This window comes from Kogia breviceps, chromosome 13 (genome assembly GCF_026419965.1).
Source record: "Kogia breviceps isolate mKogBre1 chromosome 13, mKogBre1 haplotype 1, whole genome shotgun sequence".
NCBI lineage: Eukaryota > Metazoa > Chordata > Mammalia > Artiodactyla > Physeteridae > Kogia > Kogia breviceps.
In genome coordinates, this window is record NC_081322.1 from 9,850,439 (window position 1) to 9,873,313 (window position 22,875).

General features: G+C 40.1%; 1 protein-coding gene across 41 annotated transcripts in view; it reads right to left on the reverse strand.

Annotated features, from left to right (window-relative positions):
* The window catches only part of RIMS1 (regulating synaptic membrane exocytosis 1), a 471,679-nt gene that overhangs the window by 275,230 nt on the left and 173,574 nt on the right, over positions 1–22,875 (reverse strand). For 38 of the 41 annotated variants that reach the window (XM_067011328.1, XM_067011363.1, XM_067011347.1 and 35 more), the window contains 2 exons: positions 3,205–3,418; positions 1,217–1,228 (listed from right to left, as the gene is read on the reverse strand). In XM_067011328.1, the coding sequence (XP_066867429.1) occupies positions 1,217–1,228; positions 3,205–3,418 (226 nt within the window). The remainder of the gene's footprint in view (positions 1–1,216; positions 1,229–3,204; positions 3,419–22,875) is intronic. The other 3 variants (XM_067011324.1, XM_067011354.1, XM_067011326.1) reach the window with 2 other exon arrangements.

The window sequence follows — 22,875 nt, forward strand, 5'->3', positions numbered from 1 at the left end:
GAGAGAGAGGCCCTGCCAAGCTCCTTCCCCAGGGACCACACTCAGCATCTCAGCATCCAGCCACCACAGCTTTGAAATGTGTCTGTGGGCATCTGTGCCTTATCTGATTTATTTTGTGCATTTGTTAGCAAGATATGTCCAGAGGTAATTGTTCCTTCCCTTTATGCCATTTGGTCTTACAAAAAGTTTCATAGAAAATCTCTATTTTCAGATAGTGGGGGAAACCGGTATTGCATTAAAATAATAGCCCCTAAAATGATCTCACGTACCACCAATGGTACAGGCAAACACATTTCGTGAAAATAACTACCCTATATAATTTTCAACCTGATTTCTTTTTCATAGAAAAAACTTATGAACATATACTAACATCAAGTTTAAAAACACAAGTTAATGTTCAACTTAATGTCAGGCTTGCTGCCTACACACTGCAGTATGTAATCTAAACTTTAAAACAGTTGAACAGAGGCAGCTGAGTTGATATATTGAACCCAAAATACTCATTGCCCCAGTCTCATATCGGGAAATTGTAATTTACACCAAAGGAAAGTATAGAGTATGTCTGCAAAGGACAGGCTGACGTAAGATCCCACTTGTCTCCTGTCTTACTGAGTACACCCTCTGTGATTTCCAAGGCTGGTAAGAGTTAAAGGCGACCTTTTACTTCCTTAGGGAGTGATTTCAATGCATGAGGGAGAAGAAAAGAGCAAAACTGTGGTTCAATATGACAACTCGGCTGCTTGTGTTCGATAGAACAATCATTTTCTTCTGAGCTCTTGATTTTAATTTGATCCATTCTCTCCACTAAATCAGTACCTCCCATTCCTTCTGCCGTAGAGTTTCAAATCACCCGCCATGCATCCAATGGGTGATGAGAAAGGTAAGGCCCATTAGACTTTATTGTTCCTGAAGGCAGACGGATCATCCTCAAAACTCAGGGAGCTAAGAGGACAAATGAGTTTCATAATGATTTAAATTATGTTAAAATATCACTGTTCCCATGAACACAAACTACCCAGACTTTATCTATTAATATAAAACTCTGTAATGCTCCTAGATGTTCGTTTTATTTTTCAATGAGAGCTACAAATGAGCCTTCCTAGCATGTAATTTCTTTGTGAAATATAGTGATTAACAACACTAGGTGAAACATTCACTTAATAAAGTTCACAGCATTGTAATAACAAATGATAGAAAAGAAATCATGGATTCTAACCACTTTGTCCTCCTTTGGGAAAGCATCCAAGGAAGCAGAGTAAAGAGAGAGGGAAAAGAAGAGAAAAACAAAAATAAGGCATATATTAATAAACAGATTTTAAGAAAGCAATCATGTGTTACTTTAAAGTATAAAAGCACAGGTAGTTTGAAAAGTAAATATTTATTCTTACCAAAAAATAGTCACTGTTCAATCTGTTGTTGAAAATACACATATACTACTGATCCTGCTATATGTTAGGTACAAAAGTTGGGCACTATAATTTCAGAACTTTTGAGAACTTGGATTATTAAATCTAAATTTAAATCATTCTTCAGAAAGAAAACTTAATTTATTACCATATTTAGTCCACCTATTATTGAAAAGATATATTAAAATGCATAAAATTTGAATGAATAATTATATCAAATTACTCTTAAAATGTTTATAGTTATGAATTGGAAAAATCTAAGAATGGGAAGTGTTTGTAATAAATAAAAATGAGAAAAGAAATCTGTTAACCATTTAGCCATAAATTATCCCACAAGGAAGATTTATTCATTACAGGTATTTCAAGATTTACAATGTCACAGGAAAAAAACAACTTTATACAATTTTATGTCCTTTCTCCAAGATTAAATATTTTAAGTTGTGCTTTGTTTTGTTTTTTGAATATTTTTTCCAAGATTGAATGGGTTTAGTAAAGATGGATGAACTACATTACGCCTGCTTGTCGGCTCAAAATCATAGGTACCGCTTAGCTCAATTTCCTTTAAACCCCTCTCCTGTTTAAAATATGAGTTTGATTCTCTGTATTGGCTTGCCTCAAACCTATAATGTGAGGTGAAAAGCATTCAACAGCTATGGGCACTCAGCCCATTTGCACCCTACCGTTCAGGGTCAGCACCATTTCAGATTGGACAGTACCCTTACTGCGTTGAGTTGTTAAATATTTTGAATACCATCACAGGTCTCATTTGCAAGAATTCATTCCCAAAAGTGTGTTCAAGAACTAAAGAAGGGAAATTTAACAAATAGGTCCTGTGCACTTTTTATGCACCAGACACGATCTCAATCCAAGCTTGTTCTGGAAAGGCTTTAAGGTAGCATATGAGGATTAACTAAAACACATAACTTTTAGGAGGAAAAAAGAAAACTTATGTGGCCATAAGAATGGAACATAAAGAAAAATTAAAGATGCATAGATTTGAATTGTTTTAATTCTCATAACAACCATATGCATTACTTATTACCATACAGTTTCATAGATAAAGAAGCTGTTGTTCAGAGAAGTTAAGCCTACAAAGAAAATAGTAGGCTCATCTTAAGTTTAATAATGCATCTATTTTACTAAATGTCTTAATTCCCCTAGAAGAGATTTTAGAATAATACCCTACTTACAACTCAAATACACTACCAAAGAATACAATGTTGATGGGTAGGTTCACTTTAATTTTAACTGTGATTTTCCAAATTAGGAAGATATAAGTGTAAACCACCACTTTCCCCCCCGAAATTAAAATTTTGACACACTCTTTAAATATCCAAATAATTTTCATAAGACTTAGCACTCTTTTCTTATTTTAACATGATAGCAAATTTGAAGTTACTCTCACAGAGGCTAATTATTGCTTTATACAGGATTGCATCGGGTTAAATTTAATGCCACACAATCTACCTTGATTTTATCTTCGTTCAATCCGAAACATATGTTGCAGAAACCTCAAGGTAGGTTGTTTTGTTCTGCTTTTTTTTTGTACGAGAAGAATTGGTGGTCACACGCTTCAAGGGTTTCATAATTCACGATACTAAATCTACATTAACTACTTTCTTCAGAAAATAAACTTACTCCCACAGGTAATCCGTTGGTGTTGAACGGGAAACATTTATCGAGATACACACATACAGAAAGCCTCTTTTATGAATTATCTGCCTCGCTCGTCCCCTGCTCTGGTCACGGGGGAGGCGGGGCGCAGCCACCAGTGCGCACCGCGGGCGGCTCTACTCACGTTGTTGGACCGCAGGGACACGCGGCCCCCGCAGCGCGCGCAGAACTTGGTGCTGCAATAGGAGCACAGGTGGCCGCAGCCATCGGCGAACTTGGTCTTGTGGCAGATGCCGCAGGTCGGAGCATCGTCTTTGTGCTCGCCCTGGTAGCGCCGTGCTTCTTCCCCTATTTTTCTCACTTGTTCCTTATAGCTTTCGAATTGTTGATGCAATCTCCTGGGAAGAAGAGAAAAGGCGAGCAAGCTCAGGGAATGCTGGAAATGGGAACAAAGCTACTTTTTCGTAGCAGAAGAGACGTCTAGCTTTTGAACTGAAGCAAAACATACAAAGCCACTTTTCCCCCTAACCTTACCACCAGAGGTAAGAAATGTATTAGCCTGTCTTCTATTATGCCTATTAGCACTGAACTGTAGATCATTAGCCTCTATGTAATCATTCCATATACTTTCCCAACAGTGGAATTCCTGTATCCACTCCGTGCCTCTGCTTCTTTGCCGGGTGACTTTCCAAGTATTTTTGACTCTGGGACGCAACATCTGACAACCGCAATCATGTGTATATAAGGCAAACGTCATACAAGATTCTTAGCCTAACTCTATAGAATGTGCTGATATTTTTGCCTTATTCTGTTTGACGTTTAATACAGATTACTGTTTTTAAAAAGTGTGTCATAGTAAATTGGTCCCAAGACCCAGGGTTGAAGCCTGATGCATCCTTGGGAAATGACTATTTTAAACTACTTTGCTAGGCAAGCTGTCTTCCACGAAGTATCTTCCTTCACTTCCATTCCTGGAGACATTTGTGGGGCATCAAGTATTCCACACAGTACACAGACTGGACTGTTTCTATGTATATACCGATATGTGTGTGTGTGTGTATATATATGTTACAGTTGAGCTAGCTTAGATCTGTCCCATCCCAAGTTCTAAACCATACCTTGCAAATATTCAGACTTTTACATGCCCCAGTTTTGCTTGATCTCTCCCAGGTCATATGTATGAGAGTTGCTATTACTCTTTATTGATAACTGCTGGACTTCGGGCAACTACATTTGTTGAGGCAAAGAATTTCCCCAAGAACATTCACACTTAATATGACTGAGGTTTCCTCCGCTCCTCATCAGTCCAAACCCCTCTCTCTCAAACTGCTGCAAACAGAAACGGTTCCATGTCCTGTACAGAGCACTGTGACAGCCGGTGATTCCCCAGAGAAAGGAAGCCTTCGTTTTGTTGATGAGAACTAAGAAAATGGTCCCAGGCCTAACAGGCATTGGCTCTTACACCAAAAGAAAAACTCGTGGGAAAAGTCTAAGCAGATGTATCTGTGTATCTAAGCTCATTTGCTGGATGGGAGTTCCCCCAGGGTCAGAGAACACACATGCTATTGTCAGTTAAGGCAGTTAACGTGATGCTCCACATCTATAACTGTGGGGAACTGGGTGGGACTCCCTGGAAATTGCATCCAATAAGTGAAGTCCAAGCGCTGCAGTGTTTTTTTTTTTTTTTTTGCGGTAGGCGGGCCTCTCACTGTTGTGGCCTCTCCCGTTGCAGAGCACAGGCTCCGGACACGCAGGCTCAGCGGCCATGGCTCACGGGCCCAGCCGCTCTGCGGCATGTGGGATCTTCCCGGACCGGGGCACGAACCCGCGTCCCCTGCATCGGCAGGCGGACTCTCAACCACTGCGCCACCAGGGAAGCCCCTGCAGTGTTTGAAGTACTGGGATTTCATTATATTTTCCTTTTTAACATCAACAGCTTTTGAGCAGAACTTTAATGATTACTTTAAAAATTCTGAAATCCCTTTCCTTCTTTGCCAACTGACACTTTTTTTCTATTTTAATTCTCATAATTCAAGCAAACATAGTTGCACTAGCACATAAAGTAGTTTAGAATCTGAAACCCTTCCCAGTTTAAAGGCCAGCTAATTTCAGTTCAGAGAGGATATTGTGATATTTTATTTAACGCATGCAAGAATATCTGATCAATTTATTGAAGAGCTGTTTGACCCATTCCAAAACGCTGAGCAGACAGGGAGTGCATGAATAAATATTTATTGTGAGAACCACCAAGTCAAACATATTTAAATTATATATATATATATATATATATATATATATATATATATATATAAATGAGAAGGAGAAAGCTAGGCTAAAGAAAAAGCTTCCGTATAAACGTATAATGATACAGAACATATTTTAGTTTGGGTGCTGACAAACTTTATGGTAAAAGGCCAGTTTGTAAACGTTTCAGACTTTGTGGGCCAGGCAATATCGGTTGGCAACTACTCAGTTGTACTGGTGTAGCAGGAAAGTAGCACAGACAATATGTAAATTGTAAGCATGGCTGTGTCCCAATAAAACTTTATTTACAAAGAAAGATGGTAGGCCAGCTTTAGCCCGTGCACCTGGTTGTCAACTCCTGATTTAGTATATGATTTATACTAAGGCATAACAGCTTGAAAATCAAAGTCTTTCTGACTTTTAAAAATTCAAACATAAAGGACTTTTATCCATCCTGTAGGGTCCAATCCAAAGGCATCTGTTTCAGGAAACCTTTGTACAATATATTTGTGCAAGGCACTGAGCACTGAGATGAAACCTTTCTCTAATGCAATCTCATAGCGTTTCCTCTGGTCCCTCACAGGCTATTTAGTATTATTTCTACCATATATTATTACTGTTTCTGTACATGACACTCCTCTTCTACCAAACAGTAAATAGCGTTAGAAATGCACAGTTCAGCCAGCTAGTAAAAACATACATCCCCTTAGTAGTAGCTGATACATCTTTGCTGAATAATGGAAAAGTCATATATATATAAATATGTTTTTTAGTCCGTCGAGAAAAAACAAAAACAAATGCGTTTATACTGAAGACTAAATATCCTGGAAAATCTTACTGCCAAAAATGCTAGAAATGCTGGATAAAATATTTAAAAAGATAACTTTTAATTCATGTTTGAGCTGAGGAGAGAGTATAGAGTTCCTCAAAGGAGAAATATGAAACGGGAGCAGTAATTCCGAGATGACATAGCTCTGAAGCTGACAGCTGCCCTGGGGACATGGACGGAGGCTCTGTGAGCAAGAACTTCAGTTTTAACTTTTGTACATGTGACGGAAAATAAAAATTCCAGTTAGGCAGCCGCCAAAAATAATTGAAGTACAGTGTATAACATCCAAATCGGGAGATAGAAAAACACGGAACGAGAAAAAAAGTCAATCCAAAGAAGATAAGAATTGAAACAAACAAACAGACAATTAGAAATAGAGCATATGATGGCAGAAATAATCCAACATATCAGGAGTCACAGTAAGTGTAATGGACTGCAGCATTATGAAAAGACAAAGTTCATCATGTTAGACTTAAAAAATTCAGCTAAATGAGGTTTAGAAGAGAAATACCCAAACTATAAAAGCACAGAATGTTTTAAATAAAATGATGGAAAAATATATACCAGGGAAAGAGTAACAATAACAAAACAGCAACGACAGCAAAACAAAACTGGTGTAATACGTAAGGCAAAAAGCATTACTTGAGGGGCTTCCCTGGTGGCGCAGTGGTTGAGAATCCGCCTGCCAATGCAGGGGACACGGGTTCGAGCCCTGGTCTGGGAGGATCCCACGTGCCGCGGAGCGGCTGGGCCCGTGAGCCATGGCCGCTGAGCCTGCACGTCTGGAGCCTGTGCTCCGCAGCAAGAGAGGCCGCGATAGTGAGAGGCCCGCGCACCGTGATGAAGAGTGGCCCCCGCTTGCCACAACTAGAGAAAGCCCTCGCCCAGAAACGAAGACCCAGCACAGCAAAAATAAATAAATTAATAAACTCCTACCCCCAACATCTTCTAGGAAAAAAAAAAAGCATTACTTGAGATAAAGAGGGTGTTACTATTAAAGAAGTGTTCATTTCATGTTGTATGTGACAATTCTAAACTTGATTGTATATAATAACATAAAAAGCCAAAACGTTGATAAAACTATTAGGACATAGAAATCTACCATCAGGGTAGGATATTTTTACACACCTCTCTGTGTGTGGTTGACAGGTCAGACAGATCAAAAATAAATAATGATAGGGAGATTTGAACAACACAATGAACAAGTTTCTATATGTATATGTATACATCTGTCCAGTAAACTAAACTTGTTTTAACTTGTTGAGTGCAGCAAACATACTGAACAATAAATGTACTCAACAAATAAATATTTTTTCATGGAGATACGAAATTTTTCCAGCTGTGGGCCTCAAAAGTAATAGAAATGTTTTATTTCTTAAGCTGCATGGTGAATGTATGATGTGTGTTTTGTTCTTTTTCTTCATGCTTTATATATATATGTTACATAATACTCCTATATGTATGAAATATTTTATATTATAAAGAAGGAAAAATTTAGTTCTATCTTATTAGGTATCACTGGCTAACAAATGACTGCTATTAAAGAATTGAAAAAGTGAATGTATTTGACAGGATTAAAATCTACAGAGGAGTTGATCATTTATGGAACCTAATTTTAAGAAGAAATGCATATGTTTAACCACATAATGACTTTATGAAGTAGACAGTATTATTATTCCTGTTTTATTGAAACTAATTTTGTTTGGGGCTTTGCTTTATTTTCTACCTGAATGTATCATTCTAAATTTGCATACTTTAGTAAAAGAATGAAATTAGGACATTTTCTAACACCATATAAAAAAAAACGAACTCAAAATGGCTTAGAGACCTAAATGTAAGACCAGATACTATAAAACACCTAGAGGAAAATGTAGGCAGAACACTCTTTGACATAAATCAAAGCATTATTTTTTGGATCCATCTCCTAAAGTAAAGGAAATAAAAGCAAAAATAAACAAATGGGACCTAATTATACTTAAAAGGTTTTGCAAAGCAAAGGAAACCATCAACAAAATGCAAAGACAAGCTACTGAATGGGAGAAAATATTTGCAAATGATATGACTGATAAGGGGTTAATATCCAACATATATAAACAGCTAATACAACTCAACAACCTAAACAACCCGATTAAACAATGGGCAGAAGATCTGAATAGACATTTTTCCAGAGAAGACATACAGGTGGCCAACAGGTACACGAAAAGGTTCTCAACATCACTAATCATCAGGGAAATGCAAATCAGAACCACAATGAGATATCACCTCACACCTGTCAGAATGGCCATCATCATAAAGAACACAAATAAGAAATGCTGAAGAGGGCTTCCCTGGTGGCGCAGTGGTTGGGGGTCCGCCTGCGGATGCAGGAGACACGGGTTCGTGCCCTGGTCCGGGAGGATCCCACATGCCGCGGAGCAACTGAGCCTGTGAGCCATGGCCGCTGGGCCTGCGCGTCCGGAGCCTGTGCTCCGCAACGGGAGAGGCCGCAACAGTGAGAGGCCCGCATACCGCAAAAAAAAAAAAAAAAAAAAAAAAAAAAAAAAAAAAAAAAAAAAAAAGAAATGCTGAAGAGGATGTGGAGAAAAGGGAACCCTTGTACACTTTTGGTGGGAATGTAAATTGGTGCAGCCACTGTGGAAAACAGTGTGGAGGTTTCTCAAAAAACTAAAAAATAGAGCTACCATATGATTTGGCAATGGCACTTCTGGGTATATATTTGAAAAAAAACAAAAAAACACTAATTTGAAAAGATACATGCACCTCAGTGTTCATAGCAGCATTATTTACAGTTGCCAAGACATGGAAGAAAGCTGCACATCCATCAACAGATGAATGGATAAAGAAGATGTGGCGTATATACAATGGAATATTACTCTGCCATAAGAAAGAAATTTTGCCATTTGCAGCAGCAACATGGATGGACTTGGAGGACATTATGCTAAGTGAAATAAATCAGACAGGAATTCCCTGGTGGTCCAGTGGTTAGGACTCGGCACTTTCACTGCCAGGGCCTGGGTTTCATCCCTGGTCAGGGAACTACCATCCCACAAGCTGCGTGGTGTGGCCAATAAAATAAAATAAAATAAGTCGGACAGAAAAAGACAAATAATGTATGATATCACTTATATGTGGAATCTAAGAAATACTACAAACTAGTGAGTATAACATAAGAGAAGCAGACTCACAGATATAGAGAGCAAACTAGTGGATACCAGTGGCGGGGGGAGGGGAAATTCAGGGGAGGGGTAGTAGGAAGTACAAACTCTTGGGTGTAAGATGGGCTGGAAAGATGTACTGTACAACATGGGGAATATAGCCAATATTTAGTAAGAACCGTAAATGGAGTGTAACCTTTAAAAATTGTATAAAAATTTAAAAAATGAAATACATAAATAATTTCACATACTTCAGATCTTATATTGAGCTCACACAAAGCATGAGAATAAATGCAGATTCAACTTGCAAATGAAAGTGTTTCTGGACTCAGGAAAGCGCTCACGGGGAGGAAATGTCCATTTTCGATCGTGGCTAATTGATGGTATGTGAAAAAAGCTGACTACGGAAAAGCAAAAGGTCTGCCAATGAGCTCAGTCATGACGCTTTTACAGATGCTATAGTCCCGCTCAATTCTACTTGCCCTCATTTCTCAGCTCCTCTATGGTATTTATTCCCAAAATCGACTTCAAGGGACTGGGCCCTTCTGAAAGACTCAAAAAGTTATTCTGGTGACTTGGGAACTCAGTGATGGTCCGCTAAGTGCTGGTACAACTTAGACCGTGGGGTCTCCCAGGCCATGCGAGATGCACGGGAAGCAATGACTCTTTCCCCAGAGGCCACAGCAAGAGGGTTGGTGAGATGAGGCTTCTTGACTGGGGTCTGAGAGTGAGGTCTCCGGCTCTCCCTTTCTCCATGGGATGCCTTAGAGGGGCGTTCTCTTCCAGTCTCACCAAAAGTGGGGGGAAATCCAGCCCACAGAGTAGTTCCTAAGGACGAGAGCCACCGGGGGACAGAGCTCTCCTCCCAGAAGGATGTACCCAGGTGCCTCCTCCCACAGGCATCACTCCAGACCTGGCCAGGACTCACAGCCTCCTGGATGCCACGTCTTGGTGGTCTGGACGCATCTGTACCCCCTTCTTGTGTGCATTTAAAATTCTTTCTTGGTTCCAGCAATGGGCCATGTTCATATGACTGGTTTGGATATGTGTTTCTCAGCACAGAACTCATGTTACATGCTCACACCTCTTTCTTCCTGGGCTTCTTCCTCTACCTATAGACAGGACTCCCTTATTCTTCAATGAAAGACAAAGCCCAACCCAAGTCCCCGTCAACCTCTCTGACTTATTTCCCAGTGCACTCCTCCTTTTTACCGGCAGAAATTATGAAAGAAAAGCAGGAGGGAAGGCAGGGAGGGAGGGAGGGGCAGCCTTCATAGCACCCACTTCTTCAAAATCTACTTATTCCATAACCCGGTGCAGTGCTCTACTAAACGATCTCTTTAAAAACCAACCTTCATGCCCTTTTCTCAACCTGTATTCCCCTCACATCACTGCGATATCACTCACTGTCAAGACGTTGTCCTCATAATAAAATTTGCTTTTGGAATCAGGATCCTGGTACTGAAACCATAAATAGTATATTTATTTTTTGTATCTGATGTTTTAATGCTTTCATCCATACCTAATATGTGACAGTGTTCTATTATGAATAATGCATGGAAATTCATGTTTGACTATATGGTATTACAGTAAATGCAGGACTGCAAATGTAGAATCTTTTTGTGAAACTTATCTGTACATTTCAATTTTAGAATTAACAAGATATTCCTATTGATTAGCAAGGTTGACAAAATATATGATCACAAATCTCTGAGTTAAATTTTCTGCAAAGAAAATGGAGAGCATTCTAAAATATGCAATGCTATCAGAAGAAAAGCATTGATATAGAAACCTTGGTTTTCTTCATGTATGTGATTTTTTTTCCATTGTTTCACTAGGTAACAATCATTGTATTATTTTAATATCTGTGTACTCAATTCAAGAAACTCCAAGATTCCAGTTGTAAACAAGTTGTTTGGCTGGTTAATGGCACATATTTGAAGAAAATAAAGATGAATGCCTATAGAACTAAATATCATTCTCTATACATCTAAAATATAAATATCATCCTGGGAATTCCCTGGTGGTCCAGTGGTTAGGACTCTGTGCTCTCACTGCCAAGGGTGCTGGTTCAATCCCTGGTCAGGCAACAAAGATCCTGCAAGCCACTTGGTGTAGCTAAAAATTTTTCAAAAAAAAAAAAATATATATATATATATAATCCTATAATGCAAAATAAATCATTTAAGCGGGAAGCTATTAAGAACATCCTTACCAGTTAATGCGTATTTGTTGATCACTTACTATAAATGGGGGACACAGATAGATGCCGAGTGACTGGTGATGGGGGCATAAAGAGGAATCTCTGTAATTTACACGGCGCCTCATTTACTTCTGTTTTGTGTTTCTCCCTCCTCCATCCCCAAAGTGGTCAGAAGCTAGAGGACCAAAATCCCACCTTTCTTCCCGGCTCTCCTTGGTGAAGTCTAGGCTACGTCTTTCTGCAGTAGGAAGGGATGGGAACCAGTGCTTTGAAGTTTCAAAAGCCAAAGTTACAGGTCCCGAAGGAAGGTGAGGGCTTTCCCCAAGAGGAAGGGAGGGGCAGAGACCAGAGCAGTTTGCATGTAGCACCTGAGATGGAGAACTGCTTTGGGACGTACATACAAGGGTACTGAGAAAAGCAAGCATGGTCTATACTTCCTTTCCCGACCTTGGCACAGAACACACACAACAAGGTACGATCAAGGGCCCATGCTAATAGTGATGGAGAGGTTAAAACAAGGAGAGTTCTTCTGAGAAGGCTGGATCGTTTAAGTGCCTCCAAAGACCTGGGGTATGTACGGGAGGGTCACCGTTGTGGCCTCTCCCGTTGCAGAGCACAGGCTCCGGACGCGCAGGCTCAGCGGCCACGGCTCACGGGCCCAGCCGCTCCGCGGCACATGGGATCTTCCCGGACCGGGGCACGAACCCGTGTCCCCTGCATCGGCAGGCGGACTCTCAACCACTGCGCCACCAGGGAAGCCCTGTTTTAGAAATTTTTGACAGCAAACTCTATTGTTGAAAAACTCACACTAACCTCAACTCTAAAGCACACTTCTTGACTCCAAGGTATATACACTGTGCTTAGAAGGTAAGTTATATGTAAACATAAATTAGCAGTTTACGGCAACATATATAAAGAACAGAAAGAAATTGTGTTTTAGAAAATAATAATTCTGGGTGAAAGGATCAGGGAGATTTATTTGGCTTAGCTGGTCAAAAACATTTTCCTAGATGAGTTGGAACTTGAACTATTCTCTGAAATAATAAAAATCTGGCTCATGGTGGTATTAATATAAGTACTTAAGCAAAGAAATAGGAAAGCAGGCTAAGATAATAATAAAGTAATTACGAATGCTCCCAAATATCTCAGAAATGTAGTTGAAACCAAATCGCCTTTTCGAGTCTTTGTGTATCAGCAAACAGGCGTACACTGTGTACGTTTTAGTGAATGACAGCCTGACAATTATACATAACTGACCATGAAGTCAAAACACAGGTGCAGTTAAAAAATGGTTTCTTGGTCCCAAAACACAATTGTCCCCTTTTTCGTGAAACTGTCTCTGATTCTACTCTGTAACAGAGGGGCAGTAAAATTCCAGTGCACTCTAGTGGTGACTAATTTAAAAAAAAAAAAAAAAAATGCTTAGAAAGAACGGTCCCTTGTGTCAGAATTGAGTTGAAAATAAAAAAAAACATCGCAGTCTTTTAAGCAAAACGGTTAAGTAATAGAATTTGGCGCTACAGAACTGCTGGAAGGGGGATAGAAGTGGGTTCTGGGTCTGACCTCCAGGAATGCTCTCCAAAACAAAAGCATAAAACCAGCTACTGACAGTTCCTCAGCCAGGAAGCTGTAAGAACAGGGGTCCCGGGCCGCACAGCAGGAGGTGAGTGGCGTGTGAGTTCCAGGTGAAGCTTCCTTCATCTGCCACTGCCCACTGCTGGCATAAGCACCTGAGCCATGCCCCACCTCCGTCTGTGGAAAACCGTCTTCCGTGAAGCCAGTCCCCGGTGCCAGAAAGGTTGGGGACAGCTGCTGGAGAATCAGAAAGCCAGTGTCCAAATGGCTGGAGCCCCACCTCCTCGGCTGAGATGCTCTTGTCTGGACTCCACCACTACAGTCACACTGAGCCGCTAAAGAGACCAGCAAGGTCAACGCCCAGATGCCGCGTGGCCCTCCATTAACTCAGGTGCAGTTCAATTCTCAGGCCTGTACATCGGACTAGGGGATCCTAAATCACATCAAGGGGTCCAGCTGCAAGAGAATCCATGGAATTTAGTTGTTAGGTTTCTGGCTTCTTCATCATACTCCCTGGAAGGAGTCTGGAACAGAGGTTGTGAGGGCCAGTGTCCCACGTTATTTACAATCCTCTGATTTAGGTCAAATGTCTTCATTTCTTCCACTGCACCTGAAGGGAGCAATAGCTGAGTCTAGGAATTCTCATTCACCTCCATTCATTCCCTCTCCCTCTCCCCCCGAAACACTGAGCGCCCCTAATGCCCACTATAGGAAGCAGTTCGCCTCCATCAGGAAATTTCTTTTGATAGATGCTGTCCCCTAAGAAACTCACATACACATATCTGTATTTGTGTCTGTCCAGTCCTTTTCATCTAGTAAACAAATTGCAAGACCACAAATCAAGGTAAACCTCAGACTCAGATACAAGACACACGTACAATCAAACACAAAAAAAACCTTCCCTCTGTGCTGATGAGAGGCACAGCCCAATCTACCACCTGTGATGCAGGCCTTCATTATCCTTAGCTTGCATTATTTCATCGACGTTTTAACTAGGCTCTGGCCAATGGGTTCCCTCACTCTGGTTCATCTTTCATACTGTCTAATAAACTGAAAGAATCACATCAATCGGCTGCTAAAATGTCATTTCTAAGGTAGTTCATTCCTCATCCTGGGATCCAAGATGATTCTCCTTGTTCTCCATTATCTATCAGCATCTCTCACAAACCCTCCTCATATACCTTAGACCTACCATTGCATCAGATTTTCTCCCTAGTTACCAAACACAGTCGAATCTTATAAACAGCAATTCAACAAACATTTATTGAGCTGCAACTGTACAACAGGCACTGCTCGAGTCCCTGGGGGTACAAAGAAAACAACATAAAACAACATAAGAAGATACGAGTTTCACTTAATTTATTACTTTAGTTAAGGCTTTTTGATAAATGGTTCTTTTGGTAAAGATAAATGATGCAGATAAATGATGCAGATAAATGATAAATGGTGCACAAAATGGTTCTTTTCTTTTGTATATGGAGATCATCCTCCCTACATTAGAGATTATTTTTTTCTCTTCAAAGCCTAATGTACACTGTTGGTAGGAATGTAAGTTGGTGCAGCCACTGTGGAAAACAGTAGGGAGGTTTCCCAAAAAACTAAAAATAAAGCTACCACACTATTCAGCAATCCCACTCCTCGGTATACATACCTGAAAAACACAAAAACACCACTAATTTGAAAAGATACACGCACCCCAATGTTCATACCAGCACTATTGAGAATAGCCAAGATATGGAAGCAACCTAAGTCCATCAAGAGATGAATGGATAAATAAGAAGTGATATATATCACATCTTTCTATCTATCTATCTATCTATCTATCTATCTACCTACCTACCTACCTACCTACCTATCTATCTATCACCTATCTATCTAATGGAATATTAGTCATAAAAAAAGAATGAAATTCTGTCATTTGCAACAAGGAATATAGACCTAGGGAGTATTATCCTTAATGAAATAAGTCAGACAAAGACAAATAGTGTATGATATAACTTATATGTGGAATTTAAATAAAAAAAACAAATTAGTGAATATAACAAAACAGAAAGAGGCTCACAGATATAGAGAACAAACTAGTGGTTACCAGTGGGGAGAGGAATGGGGGAGGGTCAGGATAGGAATAGGAGATTAAGAGATACAAACTACAATGTATAAAATTAATAACCTACAAGGATATATTGTGAAGCACAGGGAAATATAGCCACTATTTGGTAATAACTTTAAATGGAACATAATCTATAAAAATATTGAATCACTATGCTGTTTCCCTGAAATAGCATATAAATAAACATAAATATAGTATTGTAAATCAACTATACTTCAATTAGAAAAAGATGTCATGCTAAAATCTGAAAAAAAATTGTAATGTAATTTGATCATGAAAATAAAACGATTTATTTTAACAAAATGTAAACTTCTAGACTCTATTCACAAAATTAAGAAAGGTTTATGATTTGCTATTATTCTTGACTAAATTAAGCATTTTTTTTGTTACTTAGAGGAACAACTAGTCTTGGTTAAAATGTGTAAATGTATTTTTGCAAAGTTTTCAGATTATATTAAACATATATAATGTAGCAAGCTGTTTACAGGTGTTTGGCATATGTATTTCCTTTCTTCAAAAGGAAATGATTACAACTGCAAATTCATATAATTCAAGAGAGATTACTTTCACAGCAGTGTATTTTCCTTCCAGCCTTGAACTGTCTTTTTCAACTTGAACCCCTATCAAGTATCATAAACCTTTAATTTATCAATAACTTAATCTAAATTTACTTAGGTTAATTTTTCACTGATCTGTAGGACTACAATATGCTAATTCTCTATACGATCATGTTAGCTTTCTTTTGATACAAGTTTGAATTATCCTACATTTCACCTTTGTTTTCTTTTTCAACCCTTGTGAATGGTTCCTGACGTTTAAGAAATCCAGGTGTGGGGAATTCCCTGGTGGTCAAGTGGTTAGGACTCCAGGCTTTCATTGCAGGACCCTGGTTCTTTCCCTGGTCGGGGAACTAAGATCCCCCCCCCAGCCACGTGGCACGCCCCCCCTAAAGAAAGAAATCCGGCTGTACAGATTTGAACCAAGCCCCTTGCTTCTTTGCTAGGACTTGGGGTTTACAACTTTGGAATCATTGGAACCCCATTTTCAGAGTGAGAAAAGATAAAGGAAAGATTCTAAAACCTGGTTTTAAATGGAAATATTGAGATTTAGGAAAATAGAGACACGGGAGGGACTTTGAAGATCTCTGGGGACAAAGATCTCATTTTATAAATGGGAAAACCTAGGCCCCCTACTTTAAGTTACTTACATAAGGTCGTAAAACTGGGTTGTGATAATTAGGTCCTGTATTTCCAACTTTCCACTATACCTTCCTATCTTCAGATACCTATTTGAATATGGCTGAAGGAATGGGAAGTTATTGATTTGTGAGGGACGTTTCCTTGGTGTTCTCAAACAAAGTAGGTATCAAAATTATCTAATGGGCTTATTAAAATGCACCTTAACCTCAGGTGCTTCTGAGTCCGTAGGTGTGGGATAAATCCCAGGAACCTGACTTTTAAATTGTCAACCCAGGTGATCTTGGTGTAGATTATCTGAGGACTATAATATAGTAGAGATCCCTACATTAAGGTTAAATTAGAAAATGAAGGCATTTTTTTAATACATCCTTCATCCTTCATATCCCTTGTTAAAAATAAACTTCATCACATAATTAAATTTTAATTATAAATGCAAAATTTGGAGGACTGCTTGTGTGAAGATATGCTGCAAATGTAACTATTACGTTATATAATTTAATGTGATATCCACCATTGTTTAAAACTTAACAATTCTGGGCTTCTCTGGTGGCACAGTGGTTGAGCGTCCGCCTGCCGATGCAGGGGACGCGGGTTCGTGCCCCGGTCCGGGAAGATCCCACATGCCGCGGAGCGGCTGGGCCCGTGAGCCATGGCCGCTGAGCCTGCGCGTCCGGAGCCTGTGCTCCGCAACGGGAGAGGCCACAGCGGTGAGAGGCCCGCGTACCGAAAAAAAAAAAAAAAAAAAATGCCCAGTGGAAAAGCTGAGGCCAGCCAGGCCCTACATGATCTGATCCTCCCTCCTCCAGGCTTCCCTGGTGGCGCAGTGGTTGAGAGTCCGCCTGCCGATGCAGGGGACGCGGGTTCGTGCCCCGGTCCGGGAAGATCCCACGTGCCACAGAGCGGCTGGGCCCGTGAACCGTGGCCGCTAAGCCTGCGCGTCCGGAGCCTGTGCTCCGCAATGGAGAGGCCACCGCAGTGAGAGGCCCGCATACCGCAAAAACAAAAACCAACCAAACAAAAACTTACAATTCTATGAATCACGGATACGTACATATTAGGATTTGTAGGTTTTAAAACTAATCAGAGTAGGGGTTGCGGGGAGAGAGGGATAACTCAGTGGAGCACAGAGGATTTCTAGGGCAGTCAAACTGCTCTGCACGATATTATAGCGGTGGATACATCTCATTATACATTTGGTCAAACGCATAGAATGAACAACACCAAGGGTGAACCCTAAGGTAAGCTGCGGACTCTGGGTGGTACTGATGTGTCATTGTAGGGCATCACTCGTAACAGATGCACCTGGCGGGGATGGGGGATGTTGATGATAGGGCCTGCCCCTCGATTTTGCTGGCGGCCTAAAACTGCTCTACAAAATAAAGTCTGTAAAAAACTTTACTCTCAAAGAAAGGTTGTAATAATATATACACAAAATGAATCTATAATACATTTATATATATATAATACTATGCCTATTCTAAACATTTCAGTAATTCAGAAATTTACCCCAGATATTGTTGAGTAATTTAAAATATTACTACAGGTGAAAAAAATATTTTTTAGTTTGTGTTTAAGACCATACTGAGTCTTGAAAATGAGTATACTTTTTACTTATTGCAAATGTCCAGCAGATGGCACTAAAGATTTTTATTTTGATCAATACATTTAATTCTTAGTTGTTGAAACTGTTTTTCTTGAAAATATTGAATGTGTTAAAATCAAACTAGACCCATCAGCAGGAGGTATAACTTATTAGAAAAAAAATGTGTTTTCAGAGGTAGCTGGAAAAGAACAAAAGAGAAATGTATAAAATGTTGCAACTTCTGCTCTTGTGGAGGACCCTAAATCCACATGCCCTTACAGAAATTATGCATTAAGGGTTTTGTCATATATTTTTCTTCCTTGTTTGTTTTGTTTTGTTTTGTTTGTTTGTCCTCCATTTAGCACTGTTAAAAATGTAGTTCAGCCAATCAGCATCCCACAGGGTTCTGAAAGCACAGAGAGATGACACTTAGGAGAAATAAGAGCAGAGCTGATGATTAGCTGTGAGTGTTTTATAGCTTGTTACTTCAGTCAAGCATTTATTTATTTATTTTATTTTATTTTATTTTTTTGCGGTAGGCGGGCCTCTCACTGCTGCGGCCTCTCCCGTTGCGGAGCACAGGCTCCGGACGCGCAGGCTCAGCGGCCATGGCTCACGGGCCCAGCTGCTCCGCAGCACGTGGGATCCTCCCGGACCGGGGCACGAACCCGCGTCCCCTGCATCGGCAGGTGGACTCTCAACCACTGCGCCACCAGGGAAGCCCCAAGCATTTATTTTTAATTCCGTTTTCACTTTACCACAGGAAGCCACTCCTGAGTAAGCATCAAGTGAGCATCTCAGGACACAGACGGCCCCTTGCACATGTTAAAATTTTTGTTCCACTTCATCTCCCAAGAAACACCCTCCCTGTGGCTCCTGAATGTTGAGTCCCTGCGTGTGTAGAAGCTTGTGTCTTAGGGCCTAGAACTATTCTTTCTAAATGATGGGATAATATCACTGCTTTCTAACACTTGAGATATACCAGAGGCCTAAAACTGAAAACTGTGCCCAAGAGAGAATCATTTTTATACTTTGATAAACAGGTTACTTACTCATTTAGCCACTGGGGGAAGCACATAATTTCGTCTGAAATCTTTTTCAGCATTTTAAAAAATGTTCACTGCTAATTCACACAAACAGAAAAAGAGAAAGGAGATCCTAAAATCTGATATTTTAAAAAGGACGATTATCATTAGGGCTATTGGAACTGAGAGATGTAGATTGTCTGGGTCTCAAGCTTCCTCAACACTCTGAAATGGTGACTGGATGAATGATACATAGAAAACTCCTAACATGTCAAAAGTCATTTTCCCTTTGGCTTTTAATATCTGATAAATTTATGCACACTGAATTTATCCTTCTTATTAGTGAGTTAACCAAGTTTTGCTGCTTGTTCTTTTGAATGATAAAATATGATCTGGGGTATGGTGGCTAAGGGGAACCTTTCAATGTAACTTGGACATATACTACCTTATACGTGTAATATGCGATCAGAATAATTCCTTTAAAATGTTAATGACTCCACAAAACTCTGTAAACTTCTTTGTTTCCTAGAAACAAGAGAGCCACAGAAATAAGTGAGACAGGCAACATGCTCTAATTTGCAGACACCTCATGAGTGCCTCTGTGAACAAGTCCTTCCAATGGTCAAGGTTAGAGGTTACCCACCCCAGCTATCAGGTCTCTGTTTGGCCGCCAGTAACTCTCCTGTCTTATCTGGTCAGACATTCAGTCTCATCCCTAGAAAGGGTGTGATGGAGTCATGGCAACCCTCCTCTGGGTCTGGAAGGGAAATGGATTACCTGCCTCTTTCCCCAGGAAGTGAGGACATCAACATATTTCTCTGGTTCTGAATTTCACACACATGGGTGTGGGCCAGTACCTGAGGAAACAGCAGAGACAGAGCCCAGGTTTCCTGGGGCCAGATTCCTAGGTACAAAGCTTTCCTGGGCTCTTTCTTGTATCAACTCTGTGGCCTGGCAAGTTATTTACCAGTCTAAGACCTCACATTTTCATCTACGAAATGGGGTTGATAACGCCTACCTACTTATGAGGTTGTGAGAATTAAAACAGCTACTACGTGTAGAGTACTTACGGAGGTATGGAAACTAGTAAGTACTCCATGAAATACGGTCTCTTTTTATAAAGTACAGAGAAAATAGTGAACACAAATCAGATAAAGCATCTGTTTCTGTTCTGTGACATCTAACATTATTTTTTAATGGATTACAATATGTAAGTAGGATTTAGAATAATAAAATAAAGTAACTAGGTTGAGTTCAGATTTTTAAAAGCAGCACCAGCAAATACCCTACTTTTAGAGCCTAAATTCAATATCTGAGGACAAAGACATTTATTCCAAAAAGGCTTCCTTTTTTTCCATTTTTTAAAAGCAGGGAAATATCAATACAAGCTTCCCAGATTCTACTTGCACAGTATACAGAATTAGTCAGCCATCATTTGGTACCGTATTTTCTAAGCCATTCTGGAGTGCATTTCAAGACAAGTGACAAGATGTAATTTCCTCCCCATTATATTTGCTAATGGTGACATCTGTTTTCATCCTTTAATTAAAATACATTGTTAATATGCATTTAAGATTTAATGATCGTCTAAATAATACAACAGGTGTTGTAAATAACAAGTTCTTTTTTACCCATGAAAGGGGGATCATAAAGTAGATTGTTCACATGGTTTTGCAAATGTAGAAGCTAAAATTCCAGAGAATATCAGAATAATTTTTAATTTATCCAAATGTATATTGACTCTGTATCTTTCCCCTGTGACCTAGAACCCTGACCACTATTTAATCAACTCCAGACATCTTCTACCCTCACCAGCCACTGCCTAGGAATAATCAAGTCTATTTTAAAACTTACCATCTTATGTTATATTTAGAGGCTAAAAATGTGTCATAATCAGCTTTCATTAATCACAGTGCACACAAAGCTAGAAACAGTCCATTTTACTCTTCATAATATTGCATGACCTACGAAAAACTTTGCATAATATCAGGGTGCTTTAAACTTGAATTACATTTAATTCAATAGAATGTGGACAGAAAATCTTGCAGTTTTTGTCACTGCGATCATCCATCAAGTTAAGCATCATCTAACTTCAGCTCAACCATCTATCTGGTCAATATTGCAGAGAATGCTTTGCTATACTTCAATGATGAGTAAAACCTTATTCTATACCTTTTTGGGTTATTTCTCTTGAGTATTTAATTTCCTCCAATGAGCATCCAAAACTTAAAACCGGGATCCCATGCTCTCTGACGCACTCAGTGGTTACCAAGTCCTGTAGAACTGGAAATCAGTAAATATTTAGAGTTTAGCTGACCTGGAAGCTATTTAGTGGAGTGGGCCAGAAAGTCACCTTGTCATTCTACAGAAGAATCCAGTCCTTTTCCTTCTCCTTAAATTGTATGACCCTGTACTCCTCTTCGGGGTAGACCCAGAGGCATAACTGAAAACATTGTAGCCCCGCAGAGTGAAATTCGTTACTGTTGATTCCCTGCTTCTTAAAGTATAGATGGGGAAGTCGGGGAAGGCTTGGCTGCGAGGGTGGACATCGAGGGAGGAGGCGGGAGTTTAGGGGACACGTCCCAAAGGGCGGACGTGGTGGAGGGATGGCGGGGAGCAGGCCTGAGGGGGAGGGAGGGCCAGCAAGCTGGCGTGGCTGGGAAGCCCTGGGAGGCAGAGGGGGGGCTGGGCTGGGGCAGGCTGCGTCGTAAGCAGCTGGCATTTCCTCTGGGTGAAGGGAAGACCCTTCACTTCCTCTGGGTGAAGGGAGGCACCAGAGGACGGGACGTAGGTTTTCACAGCATGCTGGTGGCTCCTCTGTTTGTAACGAGGCCTCGGGATGATCTGGGTTAGAGGCATGGAGGTCTGGACCCTGGCTCGGATATTGCTTCTCCCTTTCGTCTGGCTTCAAATATTCCCAGAGCCCATGTAGGGAGGCAGAGGTTTTGTTTTTATTTTTATTTTTTTTAAATTATTTTTTATTGGAGTCTAGTTGATTTACAATGTTGTGTTAGTTTCAGGTGTCCAGCAAAGTGATTCCGTTACATATATACACATATATATGTATATATATATATATGCTTTTTTAGATTCTTTTACCTTATAGGTTATTACAAGGTATTGAGAAGAGTTTCCTGTGCTCTGTGCTATACAGCAGGTCTTTTGGGGTTATGTATTTTATATATAGGAGTGTGTTCTGTAAATAACTCTAAAAATAGAGTTACCGTATAATCCAAGGATCCCACTCTGGGCATATATCCAGAGGAAACTCTCATTCTAAAAAGACACATGCACCCCAATGTTCACTGCAGCACTGTTTACAGTAGCCAAGACAGGGAAGCAACCTAAATGTCCATTGACAGATGAATGGATAAAGAAGATGTGGTCCATATATACAGTGGAATATTACCCAGCCATAAAAAAGAACGAAATATTTGCAGCAACATGGATGGACCTAGAGATGATCATACTAAGTGAAGTAAGTCAGACAGTGAAAGACAAATGCCATGTGATATCGCTGATATGTGAAATCTTAAAAAAATGATACAAAGGCAGAGTTTTATTTCCATGACCATAATGTAGTTCCTTTTTCTTTCAACACTGGTTCTCGGGTTGCATCTTCTACTTCGTGCTGTACAGCTTTTCTCAGCATCGATGACAGTTATTGCAGAATCACATGTGAGGAGCATTCAGCTTTCTGACGCTGAACAACACCCAAGGAAATGGTCTCTGAAGGAATTCCCGCATCCTCAGAAGGAGATGCAGAAGTACGATGATAGATCGTCTCGTGGTTAAAAACACCCAAACTGATTAGATGCCCCGTTGGAATCAGGGGTGAAGCACCACCCAGCCCCCTCCGCCCTGCCTTGTCAAAGCTGGCAATTACTGAGGCATCAAGGCGGGCCTGAACTGATACACTGACTCACTTCAGAA